Source organism: Catharus ustulatus, chromosome 4 (assembly GCF_009819885.2).
Source record: "Catharus ustulatus isolate bCatUst1 chromosome 4, bCatUst1.pri.v2, whole genome shotgun sequence".
Lineage (NCBI taxonomy): Eukaryota > Metazoa > Chordata > Aves > Passeriformes > Turdidae > Catharus > Catharus ustulatus.
The window spans coordinates 56,601,943-56,617,172 of record NC_046224.1 but is presented as its reverse complement, the minus strand read 5'-3'; the positions used below and the strand labels follow the sequence as shown (position 1 = coordinate 56,617,172).

The 15,230-nt window shown below is 46.5% G+C and overlaps 1 protein-coding gene across 1 annotated transcript; it reads right to left on the bottom strand.

The window, feature by feature from the left end:
* Positions 1–1,686: 1,686 nt before the first annotated feature.
* SVOPL (SVOP like) lies at positions 1,687–14,338 on the bottom strand. Its single transcript, XM_033058861.1, has 12 exons — positions 14,267–14,338; positions 14,043–14,167; positions 12,420–12,483; positions 10,955–11,080; positions 9,531–9,659; positions 7,927–8,000; positions 5,805–6,007; positions 5,160–5,271; positions 4,681–4,762; positions 3,121–3,210; positions 2,648–2,761; positions 1,687–1,747 (listed from the first exon to the last, which is right to left on the bottom strand). Exons 1-12 carry the CDS (start codon positions 14,336–14,338, stop codon positions 1,736–1,738), a joined length of 1,203 nt encoding a protein of 400 aa, XP_032914752.1. The 3' UTR covers positions 1,687–1,735.
* Between the last annotated feature and the right edge of the window lie 892 nt (positions 14,339–15,230).

The following is a 15,230-nucleotide window of genomic DNA, read 5'->3' as shown; positions in this document are numbered from 1 at the left end:
AGCTTTGGTTTGGGAGAAATCCTGCGACATTCGTGATTTTACAAGTCAGACCCCAGTGTTGGCCCGTGCGACTGGAGGCTATAATGGTTGGTGACCAATAAGCAAAATCTTATTCCTCCAGTGTCTTTGGAGTCAGCTCAGAGGTGGCATTTTGGGTTCCAAAGGCAGGCAGAGTTGTAGTTGCTGGCAGCTTTGTTCTGGGAGAAATCCTGCAGGACCACCTGCCAAATCAACCTCCAGGACCTGTGGAAAACATTTTCCAGCTGAGTTGTGAGTCCATCTATTCCCCGTCATCCACTCACCGACCTTTCAGAAATGGTCAGGACCGGCTCTGGATGGAAGGTCCCCTCTTTTTTAAAGGATAAATAGATAATGAAGACCTTTCCATGATTTGAAAGCACTTTTTAGATATGAAAGATTTTGATTTTAAAAATTCCGTTTAAAATTTACCAAATGTTTCCTAATTCTGTGAGCTGATTTTGCAGACTTTTTGTTGTATCAAGCAGAGCCTTCAGCAAGTGGTGTACTTAAATTTAGAGCACTTTTCCAGCAAGACTAAATTGACAGTCAGACTAACAGAATCAGGCCCTGATGTGGTGCTGTGCATAGAGCATTGAAGTGACTCTGTGCCTCTCTGCTGTGTACGTGTGTCATGAGGAAAAAACCTAGTTTTCCCTCTCACCCACTGAGACCCTGCCTACCTGTCTTTGACATAGGGTGGCACTGCACACTAAAATATAGTGGATACTCCCAAAAAATACTCAGTTGTGGTTGCAGCAGGCCTTTGACATAACTTTTGTTCATGATTTTTAGGGTGCCCAGAGTCTTTTTTGTTTGCTTGCTTGCTTTTTTATATTCCTGTTGTTGTTTGGTTTGGTTTGGGTTTTTACTACTGGAAGAGAGTTGCTTGTAAGTGATACTATCCCAGAATAACAGAAAACAGTAAAGAGAAGTTAAGGAGCAGAATAAAATGGTGAGAGAGAACATTCTAGCAACATAGGTGTGATCAGTGCATACTACTGTAGCAGAGAATTGAAAAAATAAAGAGGTGCTGCCACCACAACACTTGAAGTCTTAAAAATCCAACTTCACATCTAAGTTATTCTTCAGGTGGAAAACTCTGAGGAGACTGCACTTTGTGTCCAGTTACTTACCTGTCTACTGGAAACTGCTTGGAACTCTCCCTCTTTAAATAATCCATAAGAAAAAAATCTGAGTCACGTTTAATTTTGTGGTCTTAAATATCACCCCAACAACGATCAGAAATCATCACTGTAGTGTGGTTTGAGAGCCAAATCTTACTACTTCCATGCAGATGGTATTTGCACAAAAAGTTGAGGAAAATACTGTATCTTTTCAAGCTGCTATGGCAGAGACTGTATCTACTTTATGTATTTTTTTCCCCTTTATCTCAATTCACCTAGAGATGTTCCTATTTTTTTTTAATATCATGTATGCAGTGTCACTACTGATAGCACTAGAAGTAAAGAGTCTTCATCTCACTTCATAGCAAGGGTAGAAAACATCTGTTTATTGAATCATAAGAAGGGAAAGGTCCTTGAGAAATTTACCATTTGTCTATATAAATCATGGCTCTTACACGGTTCAGTTGCACTTTTTTAATAATGGAAACAGTATGAAGAAGCAATCAACATCAAATGCAGCTCACGGGAAGTGACCGATTCCAGGGGGTTTATTTTTCTTTCCTACCCAATCCAACATCAAATATTCGCTCTCATTTTACTTGCTAAAAAGGGGGTAAGAAAAAAAGAATACATAAAATTAATAAAATGCACACAAAACCCAACAGAAATGGATACAGTGGAGAATAATGTATTTGGCTATATCCAAAAGGTCTCACTTCTGGCAAGCAATCCCTGTGTTTGTAGGATTGGGTTTTCTGAAGTCTAGTTTGGAAGCCTGCATAAACTGGTTTGATCAAACATCTGCCATGCTCTAGGCTGCTAAAGAATGTGGATTGTTCTTAGCCTCTGGCCTTGTAGTCTACACTGGTCAGAGTGCAGAGTGGTGTGACCATGCTGCTGCGTGCCATGAAAATCTCCTTGCTGGTATAAATGAATTTCTTGGAATCACAGGGCTGCTCACCACCTCCTCTAATTAAACTGTGTGATTTACACATGGGACACTGCTAAATTTAAACTTTCCCCTTGAATCTTTGGGCTTAGTATTTTGGCTGATTATTTTATAGAAAACACTGACCACAAGTGCTTAGCTGGTGGACTGATGAAGGTGGGGGACTCTTGCCTTGAATTTTTTACAAAATTACTTTGGTAGTTTAGGTACTCTGTGCATCTGTGGTCCTCTCTCCTTGCAGGACAGGCAGAGCAGAGCATGTACCTGCATCTTCCAGTCAGGATTGGAGAGAGATATAAAGAGGGGCTTGCACAAGCTAAAACCCACACACTTCAATGAGGTGGCTGGGGTTGGCAGCTTGGCTCGTTCTTTCACGAGAAACAAGTTTTGGGCAACCGGGACAACAGCGCTTGAAGGTGCTGCAGCAGCACATCCCTGTGAGTGCCTATCAGGCTTGTGAAACCTCAGGAGAGTTGGGTTCTGGCTGCATCATCCCCTAGCAGTCCCTAAGAGCCTTGAGCTTCCCAGGAGCTCCTGGAGTGGAGGTACCCACCTGCAGGGCCCTGCCCTTGGTCTCGATGGGCAGTGTGACTGCAGAGATGGCACAGATGATGCACACAGAGGAGAAGAGACACAGGGCCCCCACGAAGGAAGCGCTCATAAGAACCTACAGGACAAAGAGCATCAAACAGGAGCTTGCTGGTGTGGGGGGCTGGCACTTCATTGGCAATTAAGAGTGGACAAAGGGTCACAAATAACAGAGAGACTCCACAATAGATAAAAACCAGTATCTTGTGAACCTTAAGAGCTTTCAAAGTATCAAATACCAGTGAGCTGAAGTCTGTGAGGAGAGTTACTCAAAGCAACATCTGGCAAAAACCACCCAGCTTCTTGGTATGCGGAGTTGGGAGGGAATTGATTACATCCTCCTTTTTTTTTTTTTTGGGTGAATTTCAGGGACATCTCTCTGTATTTGATGGCAGTGTTCAGCACAATGTTGACCAACATTATCAAGCATGCTCTTACTTGTGATATAAATGGAGCCACCATTGCTCCCACTCGGCACAATGACCCACTTGTCCCCATCCCCAGTGCTCGCATTGTGGTGGGATAAACCTAAAACAGGCCAGAAAGAAATTGGATTAGTGCAACAGCAATCCACAATACCTGTACTCTTCTTTGTCTTTTGAAAAAAAATTATCAGAGAGATCCATTGTGTTACCAAGGGCAGCTAGTGGGGTAAGATAGGAAAAGAAATGAAAGCTGCCTTGGGCCTCATTTGAGCCATTACAAATCTATCATTTTTTTTCCCCAAGTAAAGTTTTAGGGCAAATCAAAGCTGGATGTGATCCCCCTTTGTTTAGCATCTGTTTGGCACCATTACGACCACTTTATCTCCTGGCTCTATGATCAAAATCACGGCTATTAGGTTGGTTGCTAAAGGAAAAATTCTGTTTATACTGCTGGGCCCTGTATCTGGAAAGCAGGAAGAAAAAATATTGTCTGCAGTGTCCAAGTCTGCCTATTCATTTTTATCAACAGTACCTTTGTTTGGAAGGAAGAAAAACAGATCCCAGTAAGAAATATCCAGGCTTAGAATAATGTTCTTTGTCTAGTTTATTTTTCACACCTCCCAAGCACTTATGTCAATTAAACACTTAAATATGAATTTTACTGATCTTTAAGTCCTCTTAATATCAGCAGATTTTAGCAAGTATAGTCATATAAGCCTTTGTTTAAATACTTTACTGGACCGAGAAAATTGAGTCAGTTAATTCAAGAAGAGTCCAGGCACTTGGCTCGAAAGATTTTGATCATGGATTAAATTGTGAGCAGAATTGATTTATGGTATGGGTGTTAAAACAGCGGTCTTTACATCAACAGCAGCTTATTCAAAACTACTAAAATTGTGATATTAAAGACAGGTGCAAGTTTAAATATTACAGAGCACTATTAAAAGTGCAAGGGAGCTACTTCTGTTTGCTTTGGATCATTTTAGTCAATTAACAAGGAAATCCATTTCACTCTATACAATTGTTTTTTTTAAAAAGAACAACGAAAAACCCCAACAATTTGTACTTAACTTGCAGAACTCATGGCTCCAACGCTGTATGAAACAAAAGCTCTATAAAGGATTAAAACTTTTTGCGGACAGAACATAGACAATCATTTCCATTAAGTGAAAAGAATCATATCTATAACCCCATATACTAGCTCATACAGCCCCTTAAGTGTTGGAAAATGTTCCTTTTAGTGGTAGTCTGTTTACTCTCTGTGGGGGTTAGATAGGGGAAAGATTGTGGGTTTTGAAAGACAGTGGTACCCAACATCCTCAAAAATAGTGTTTTATAGGAGCTGAGTTACAGCTGGCTTAGTAGGGCACTCCTCTTCCATCTATTCTTGTCATTTTCAAGCTGGTTTTCTGATTCCTTCTCTAATCTTGAATATGAAAACAAGATGCCAGAGACACAGAGTTCAAGGAAAGTGACTCTTAACTAGGTCCTAAATGAGCAGGTAGCATTCCTGGGTATACACAAATGGTATTTGAAGACTCCAAGCAGCTCACATACCTCAAGGAGAACCCACCTCTGCCGTATAAATGTAGATGGTGTTGAAGTTGGCCGAAACCAAGGCACGCAGCATGAAGAGAAAGCCAACCATGCCTGCACTGGAGAGAAAGCCATGTGGAGCAGAGTTAATGCCACTGAGCAGCATCAGCAGAGATGCCAGAAACAAAGAAAGAAAGGATGGAAGGGGAAAAAGTTAATGAAAAATAAAACTTCTTTCTGGTGCATGTTCACACATGTTTTTTCGTTTTCTGGACTGTGCTAGAAAGCAGTGTGTTGGATGCTTAGGGAAAACCATGTGGGCTCAGTAATACAAGTGAATCCCTCTGCACACCACTGCACCACAGAATCTGCTGCCACAGCTTTCCCAGGAAAAGGAGAGCCAGTCAGAGGCTTTTCTCAGACCTACAAGAATTACTGGCCTGACAGACTGGTGACATGAGAATACTAGAGGCATTGCATATGCTCGAACAAGACCCATAGTCTGAGCCAGAGTACCTTGAGGTGCAGATATTAAGGAGGAGAAAGAACAGAGCTGTACATCCCATGGTGATACAAAGGCTTAGACGTCTTCCAAGGAGATTGATGCTGAGAATGTTGACAGGATTTACTGGAAATAAAAAGGGAAATCATAAAACATTTGACAATCTAACTGCAATAATTGTCTGTCTTAACAGACTTTACACAGTGTGACTCAAAGATACCTGTCTGCATTCCCAGTGCCTACCAAACATCCTGTAATATGGATGAACCTTATCTTCCTGCACCCAAAGCTTGTGATCTTTTTGTTTTTCACTTTTCTCTTCAGATGATGAAGCCTGTGCTTCCCTGAAACTGCCTGTGCTGAGGCAGGACACCAATGACAGTCCTGAGCCATGCAAGGAAGGCACATTTGGGAGAGCGGCACAGGCGTGGGTGGTTTTGCTCCCTCTGACCTCAACCCAGCCAAGCACCAGGGCCTGAGGTGTGCCTCATTGACTGCCCTGCTGAGCCAGGAGCCGCAGCACCATGGCTTATAGCCCAGAAGCTGCCAGCAGTGCCCAGTTCATGTCAGCCCCTGTCACCAAGCGCATGCACAGCTCAAGCCTTCACAGTGAGCATCATGAGAGGGCAATGGCAGGGCAAGGATGGGGAAGAGGTTACGTGCGATCTCCCCGACTGTGCTGATGATCATGGTCTGGTAGGCAGCGGGCCCAAACAAGTGGCAGTGGCAGGGGCTGTGGTTCTCCTCAGAGTCATCGCTGGAGTCCTGCAGCGGTGGGGCTGCAGAGCCACAGACAAGGTCCCGCTCCAGCAACTCAGCGCTGGCCAAGATGACACCATAGTAAGCGAAAGCTATGCCAAGCCTGTGGGGAGAAATGCTGCAGTGAGGTGCAGCTGTGATGGGGAGGGGGAGGAAACTAAAATGCAGCAGGTTTTGGGTGCCCTGGAGTCTCTGCTGCTGCTTGTACCAGCTCTGCATGATGGAACCCCTTAGCCTGAGCAGAGAGGTGGCTGGGGCGTTCACCTGTCCCTGGCACTCCCCTCCTACCTATGTCCAGGCACTGCTCTTTCTCAGTAAACTTCACCCCAGCTCATAGTTCAGCTCTGTATTGGGTTTGCATGGCCAGGTTTTGGCAGTGAGTGGGGATTACAGGCGTGGCCTCTATAGGAAGCTTCTGGAAGCTTCCTCCATGCCTGACAGAGACGATGCCAGCCAACTCCTGCTGCTGACCAAGGCTTAGGCCATCAGCAATACTGGCACTACCTAGGGGATAATATTTGTTAGAACTGGAAAAAACTGTGCAAGAGCAACAGCAGCCAGAGAAAGAAGTGAGAATATGCGTGAGAAATTTCTCTGCAAACACCCAGGTCAGTAAAGAATGAAAGGCAGGAGGTGCTCCAGGTTCCAGAACAGAGATTCCCCTGTATCCCAGGGTGCAGACCATGGTGAGGCAGCTGTGCCCCTGCAGCCCATGAAGGTCCACAGTGGAGCAGAGATCCACCTGCAGCCTCTGGAGGCTCTCATGCCAAAACAGGTGGATGCCTGAAGGAGGCAGTGACCCCATGAGAAGTCCATGCTGGTGCAGGTTCCTGACAGGACCTGTGGGTCTGTGGAGACAGGAACCTATGCTGGAGCAAGTTTGTTGGCAGGACTTGTGACCCCCTGGGAGAACCCACACTGGAGCAGCTCATAAAGTACTGCAGTCCGTGGGAAAGACCCACGTTGGAGCAATTAATGGAGGACTGTTTCCCACGGGAGGGACCCCACACTGGATCAGGGGAGGAGTGTGAATATCCTTATCCTTTCTACCCAGGGATTTTCAAGAGAAATTTTCACTAACTGGCTGGAGAGGCTCACACTGCACCCTGGCTGACTGTCAAAAACACAGCATTGGTGATGGCAGCCTTGCTTTGTCATTATCAAGTAATTCAGAATACAACTCATCACAAGCAGGCTGAAAAGTAATTTTCACATTTTTCTCCCCCCTGGCAGTTTCAGAAATGAGCAGCAGAAAGGAAGGCCAGGAATGCTAGTGAATGCAGGGAATGCAGACCTGAGAACATGCCAGGAACTCCTGGGATGACTAGGAGACAAAGAAAGATTAAAAAAACCCAAAAAGATATTTCATAACATTCATAGCAATCAAGGGGGAAAAAACACCATAAAAAATTCAAGGCCTGACTTCGTAACATTTTGGGTCAATGGATTCCCACAGACCTAACATTTATACATTTCCATTCCAGACAACAAAGTCAATGAAACATGTATTAGTTACCCTTGCATACAGCTACTGGGAACACTGCATATGAAACCTGTCTCCTCAATCTTAATTTCAGCCAGCGAGTAGCACTGGTAATGGTGAAAGTGTTTCTGTCAGAGCTCTGTCTCACTGGTGCTTCAGCCATCCTTGGGGAGAGCAAGTTTACTCTGAGCAGGGAAAAAGAGCCACAGGCACATGGCTGGTCCCTCTGCAATCAGGTGTGGGCTCTGCTCTGTGGCTCTCCCCTGGCTCCTAGAAGCCTCATTGTCCTGAGGAAGGACTCAATAGCCCCATCCTGGAAGTCCAGCCCTTTTCTGCCTGAGTTAACAGCAACTAGTCAGGGTGTCTGAGGTGTGGTCTGAAACAGGACAAACCCATGGTGATCCATGTCCCTCCTGCTGCAGCCACCATCACAGGCAGAGTGGTGTCCTGTTAAAGGCAGAGTCTGTGCAAGGCTTCTGCTCCCTGCACACTGTGAACCAAGAGAATGAGCTGGTAAGCAAGAGAAAAAAAATATTTACCATATGATCCATATCTGCAAAGTGGTTCTGAGGTATTTGGGGTGGATGAGGTCCTTGAATCTTCCTCTTCTTTCCTGAAAATCATACAATAGAAATAGAACCTTCTATAAAGGAGCAAGTGTTCTGGGGGAGCAGTTGGCATGCTGGGCCCTTGTGTGTCCCCAGGCTGCTTGTGACACAGATGATCACAGATGATGCAACAGCCCCCACCAAACCTTCAGAGAGCAAAGCCCCGCATCCCAAAAGATATCCCCAGGAAGCTGCTCTGCAAAGGATGGAGGAGAGGCATCCTGAGCTCTCCTAGCCCCAAAGAACCCCCCAGATCCAAGCAGTCTGGTCCCATTGTGACCATGACGATTCCAGAGGGGACCCTGGTTGCTCTTGGGGGACCAGCATTGCTGGGGCTTCTGTCAGCTCCCACTGCCCCACATGCTGCTCTGCCTGTGAAGCAAGCTTTTGGACACATACATCTTCCTGGGAGACCTGAAGTGAGCAGAGACTGGCAGGCACTGTGGGCCCTGCTTGCTGCCTGCTCCCCAGGATCTCACCGCTGAGGGGAGACAAGTTCACAGGGATGGTGTGGATTGACTTTATTTTTATTTTCCTCATCATTGGTTGAGGCTGAGAGAGGGCAAAACTAACAAAACCCCCTCCCACATCCAATGTGATCCATTACATAAATTCAATTAAATTACAAGAAAGCTTTAATCCTAACTAATTCCAATACAATAGCATCATCTTGCATGAATTGCTGAGGACAATACTTGGTGCCTGTGGGATTGAATATGCAGGAAAAAGGTCCAGGAAAGGGATTTAAAAGAATTGGGTAATTCTGAGGCCCTGAACAATGGATTTGTCTAATCTTCCTGTCTTGGGGGTCAAAGGAGCCACCTAAGTCCTCCCACCCACCAGTCAGCCGGGCCCAGATTGGGTGACAGGGGGAGAAGTCTGGGGGAGACTGCCCCTCCCCTGCAGCACCCACTCATGTTTTTGGGTGTTTAAGTCCAGCAGCAATCCACTCCTGAGCTGTTCAGCTGCTTACAGGTACAGGTGGTGGTATCTGTGAAATTGTCTCTCCTGCTTTGACCCTCTTCTGCTAGTCTGTGTCTCCACACTCAGGGATCTGGGGTCCTGGGACACAGGGGACAAGCCAGACCAGGGGAGCACTGGGCTGACCTCATGGCAGGGATCCTTGCAGTCTGCCCAGTCACAGCCCTGAGAGACACCCAAGGGAAGTTCCTAGATTGCATGGCAGAGGGAAAACCCCGGCAGGATGGGTGGCTAATAAGGAACAACACACTTTGCCAGGAGCTCTTTTTTTGGTAAAAGAAGCAAATATTTTCTTAGCTCAGTATTTTCCTGAAGAGGAAAAAAACCCAAAACAAACAAACAAACAAAAAAAAAAAAAGCAGAAAACTCCATTCCATTTTGAAGATTACAGACAACTTCATCATCACTTTCAGCTGTTGTTTGGAAGAGCCAGGCATGGAGGACAAGAGGACAAGAGGGGCAGAGCAAGATGTGGCTGGCAGTCCCGCTCCCCCCTGAAGCCCAGATGCCAGCAGCCCTGCCTGGGATGGATGGGCTGGACAGCCTGGACTTACCTTGGCAGGCTCCCTCAGCTGCCCCTCTGGCATGGCTGCCCTGTTCATCCTGGCTATCCTCTGCAGCGTGGCCAGCGCAGCCCCCGTGTTTCCCGTGGACACGTTGTACCGTGCTGACTCCGGGATGAACTGAAAGCAGAGCAGGAAGCCTTTCTGCACCTCTCTTGTCCTACTCCCAGCTTCACACCCAGGAGCCTGCTCAGGTTGGCACAGGGCACTCCATGAGCTGGAGCAGCCTTTTGTCTGTCCTTCTGCCCAGCCATGCCCTGGGGTACCCCCTGTGCCCCACTCCCTCATGCTGGGGTCTCACCCTGACCAACAAACCCATTTTTTGGTCCAGCTCCCAGGGGTCTGCCACTGAGTCCTTAGGAAAGTTGAAAGCCAAAGACACAGGTTTAACAAAACCAATCCTGAATTAATTTACATTCTAAAATGAGATGAGGCACATATTACTTGCTCAAGCAAAAGTCTTGGAAGGAACAAGTCCATTTTAATAAAATGGAAGAAGTAGTTGAAATGTAACTCATCACTAGCATTTGGTGCTCTTTCCAAAATAAAATACTTTTTAAATTAAATGATGGCTCTATTAAATTATAAACAACTACATCTGTTTCACTCAAATATGAATTAAAGGCTCCTTTTTTAAAGGTATGTATACTAACTCCGTCTTTTTCCCCCTGAATGACAAACTTTTGCTATCCATTTTTTCTGGCAAAAATAATCAGAGAAACATCCAGGTTATACGAATTTACACTCAGAGCCATCTTTTGCATGCCCAGTTAGCACCCCAGATGGATTTGTGCATTCACTCAGCTGCAGGAAGAGCTTTTACATCTGCATAGGCTCCACCAGCCTCAGCTCAGCACTGCAGTGCCCATAAGCAGGGATTTTCCACGTCACCCTCCACAAATCACATGGTTCTCAAGTCCAAGGCTGATTTTTCTGAAGCAGAAGGAAACTTGAGGAAGCTGTGGTTTACCCTGGCACTCTGTGAACACTTTACTGAGGATTCTTTCCTCAGCCCTAGGAAATGCAAAGACTGAAGAGTGTGTGCTATGCCCAGCATTAGACTGAAAGTATTATTTGTCATTTTAGTCACTATCTAGCCTGACTTCCTCTTGGTGTGTGGCCCATCACCACAACCCCTGGGTACTGCTGGCAGCCTGGACACTGGAACCTGGGCTGCTGAAGGGCTACAGCAGATCAGTAAAGCCAGGCCATCATCAGCAAGGCAGTATCGCCCCAGCAGTTGGTCAGCAGAGCCACTAGGACTTCAGGACCTTACCTAGCCACTGTGTGAGAGGATTGGAGGGGAGAAAGGAGGGCACAAGAAGAGCCCTCTAGGATGAAGGGGATGGAGGGAAATGGTGCCTGGGGAGACATCAGGCCAGTGGCAGTACAGCAGGGAGTGGAGATGTTCCTACCTTGAACACCAGGATGAGAAGTATGCCAGGGATGGAGGCAATTCTGATCAACCACCGCCAGCCAATGGTTGGGTTCACCACTGATGCCAGGCCAATGATTAACAAGGATCCTAGCAACCAAAACACCTTTCCAAGGGAAAGAAAGGGATTAGAACATGAGCACGTGGCAATGATTTATTTTCTTCCCTTTCTGGTCTGCTTCTGTGGATAGATGGGGAACTGTGCTAGAGAATGCTGAGGTTCAACTGAGCCATCCCATGGCTGGCTGAGAAGCTGGGTTTGGGTGGGAGGAAAGAGGGGAAGACAAGAGTTTGGGGAGTGACAGTGAAGGTAGTCTTAATTAGCTCCAGGTAAAAACCAATAATTTGCTGTGGATACAATTAAAGCCACTGCTTTTGTCCTTCCAGTCACTTGTCTGTGAATGCTCATGCTCATGAATTTTCCTGTTGTTTAGGTCTCTTCAGGGAAGCAGTAAATTTACAAGCTTAGAAGGCAAAACCAGGCCAGATTTCCACTTTTTCAAGTTGGTGGCTCTCCAGTAGACTCAATGCCAAGCTATACCAACAGAAAAATCTGGCCTCTGATCTGCAAGTACATTCCTTTCAGAAGTTCACTTGTTGACATTAGGAGACACATCCCTTTCCAGGGGAACACCCAGGGGACCTCAGACAACACAAATCACAAAAGCTGCAGCAAGTTCAGGAATAGCTTGTGGGCAGAAATAACAAATTTCTGGGGAGAAATACAAGATTGTTCTTCCATAAATCTTTGTATTCCTGACGACACTTCGATAATGTCCCTGGGATCAATGAGGCTGCAGTGAAAAGCAAATTATCCCTGACATGAAGAGTTTGGTTCAGCAGTGGGATGAATTTGTGCACTCAGAGGTGTCACCACCGATCATCTGCACGTGCAGCAACTACCCACTGCAGAAGTCTGCAGTAAGCAATGGCCCAGCAAGTGGGCACAACCTTCCCAGCACGTGCCAGGCCAAATTTGGGACTATCTGTGCTAACTCTGTTCTGTGCAAAGCCTCTGGCAGAACCTAAGCAGGGAGAGGAGCAGATTAGGACCTCACCAGAGTGTCACTGCATAAACCACTGGGCTGGGAATGCCACTAGCTCCAGTGCTTTCCAGTCCGTCAATGCTGGCCCCATTAGACCAGGTAGCCCCATTGTCAATAGGACAAGCAAGAGGCTGGGTGTCAGCGATCACTCAAAGTCCCTCTATAATGTTTGGGGCATCAAATCATTTAAGAAGATATTGCCTTTCTCCTGTGTATATCTTTAACAACACAGATGTCACACTCTGAGGCACAGAAGGCAGTGGACACTCGCTCAGACTCAAACAAGTGTGATTAGTCTGGGAGAGGTGCTGATGTGCTGGAGACCTGGCTTCCAAACTGCACTGGGACTAATCTCCTGGGACTCAGAGCTAGAAGAAACAATGATGTGCTCACTTTTACCTGAGATAAGGGCAACATGTATCCCCGATATTTGGTGGGCAAAAATTCCGTTTTTATGATGAGTCTAGCAAAAAAAGGAAAGAAAAAGCAGAAATACAGTTGCAATGAGAATTTCCATACAAATCAAGTAGCAGTTCAGCTCAACTCATAGAATGTTCTTCCACCTTTAGCACCCAGAGACATGGAATCCATGTCCGATATGCATCCCACTCCAGCACCAAATTACATGCAGAAGGCACAAATCCTTTCCAGCCCACAGCTGTGGGATACAAGCAAATAAACACTGCAGTCTATACATCAGGACACCTATGGGAAGGTCTTGTGGGGTGACTGAGGTGTCAGCACAGGCATAGAAATGTTCATAGAAGTGAAAATTTTGGTAAACAGGGTTTTCCCATGAAATAAAGAAAATTCTGTTCCACTTTCTAAATGGTTGGACTGCCCTTGGGGCAGGGGACTCATGGCACAGGCATCTCTCAAGGTCCCCAGTGTGAATTGTGTTTCCTTAGCTAGACAGAGAGAGAGGCGGGAAGAGACCCTCAGTGTCTCCTTCTGTCTCAGCCAGTGAAGTGTTTTAGAAAATGTTCAATTTCTTTCCATCCTCATGAGGCTCATGAGCAGCCTCCATGGCCAGGGAATGGGGGCCCTCCTGTGAGGGAGGCAGTGCCAGCAGCTCAGCAGATGCATGACTCAGGTGCAGGTGCCTTCTCCTCCCAACAGCACCTCTCTCCCCCATGTCCTTTCCTTCAGCAAAGGGCTTTCGGGTGAATGTCTGTTTGTTCAGTTTGAGGCTTTCCTTTACGGGCAGCAACCAGGCTTTGAGGAACCATGGAAGGTGCTGAAATGTTTCATTTGTTTCCATAAGAGAGTCAACCAAAAAATTATTTTTCCAGGCCCCCAGTGAAGTGGTTGTTAATATTGCGAATTAATTTTCCTCCCCAAATCCTCCTTTCTGCACCAAAAAGACAAAAATTTGATCTTAGTGGGAACATTCTATTTAAGCAGAATTGTTGTGACTTTTTTTTTTTTTTTCAAGGTGGAAGCAGCATTTATTCATCCATTACCTGTCTGGTTGTTTTTATATGTGCTTAAAAATTCCTCTGTCACCAGTTTAATGTAAACAAGCTGCCCCCTCCATTCCAGGTCTCAGGAGTTCTTGGGAACTGCAAATTAGGTCAGTTGACTGGGATTTAGTGGAATTACAGAATGGCTTTTTGTTCCAAGGCAGTGTGGAAGAATTTGGCTCCCTTTCTCCTTCCAGCCCCTCCATTATCTTCTCTGGGAAGGTGGCTTGTTGTAACCCTGTACCCAGATGTTTTAAGAATTGTATGTCCCTGTAACCCTGTAAAACCTATGGACTGACCCTCTGAAAGGCTATTGGCAAGAAGCCAAGTTCCCCTCCCCTTTCCTGACCCTTGAAAGACACCGAGCCCTCTTATCTCGGTCTCTTTCTCCTGCTCTGCCCACATGGAAGCCAAGAATTAAACTGAATAATTATCCCTGGGATTAAGAGCCTCTAATATCTCATCTGTTCTACATGACAGCACCCCAGGCCAGCTCTGCAGAGTATTTGAGGAGCGGGGCAAGGCCAGGGTGTTGTATCAGTGGCTTGGACAGCCTTACCCTTGCGCATGGCCTGACACGCCGCCTCCTACCATGGCCCGCAGGAACACAAACCAGATGTAGGACGGGGCAAATGAGGTCAGCAGGGAGAAATAGGCTGCCCAGAGGAAGGACAGCAGCAGGATCTGCAAAAGGGCAAGAATTAGGGTCAGCAGAGGCTCAGCCAGGTGCATGGCTCCTGTGGAGCATAGGAAAAGGATGCACAGCCCCCGGCAGTCACTCACCTTCCAGCGCCCGTACCTATCTGCCAGGAGCCCGAGCACTATGCTGAACACCATGTAGCCAAAAAACACCATCTGATAGGAATTGAAACACAGCTGTGGAGGGCCCATTCCCAGCTACATGGAGCAGTTCTACTCTTTAAGCTGTGGGTGAGCTGTGTGCTCTCAGGGCAGCAGGATGAACTGTGGCATCCAGAACCACAAGCGAGCGGCTTTCAGGGATGGCTTCTTTTGTGTGGGCACTCACTGCTGCAACCCTCAAAGCTGGGGGTGGATGGCAAGGTTTTCAAAATAAGAATGTGGAAGTGGGATTTTGCTTTGGCTTTGGCATTACTTCCTCCAGCCCATCTGAGCACGGACATCTGCTCTCATCAGCTTTATTTCTGATCTCTACAGTCAAAGGCACTGTTCTTGTCCCTGTAAGGAGGCCCTAGGAATTTCTTTGGTTCACTGGCAAGTCTGCTTTCCAAAACCCATGGTGGTGCCCATGACTGTGACCTGTCTGGAGGGAGCATGAGTCACTCACTGTTGTCACTAAAGCCACTTGCCAGTCTTGGAGCTGCCACTCGCATCGGATGAGAGGGGACACAACAGCTATCAGCATGATCTCCATGGCTTCAGCCACCTTTGGGAACAAGCACATTCGTTAGCAAGAAGGGAAACCACAAGAAGCCCACTGGGAAAAGCTTCTCAGTCCTACAAGGCCTGCAGCCATGGCAGTTCCACCATGTCAAAACAGTCCTGTGAAGCCATGGTGCCTCCACAGTGGTCTGACTCCTGTGCCTGACCTGGAGGAGCTTGGTGACAGGGAGAGGAGGAGAGAAAAATGCACCTAGAAAGCAGGTTCAGTACACTGTACATCCAGGAAGTTTGGAAAGAGACATCCTTGGCAGAGAAGACTACTACCCTGCTGTGTTAGTAGATCTTCAACTATCTCTGGAAACCAAGCTGCTTGGTTTGGTACCTA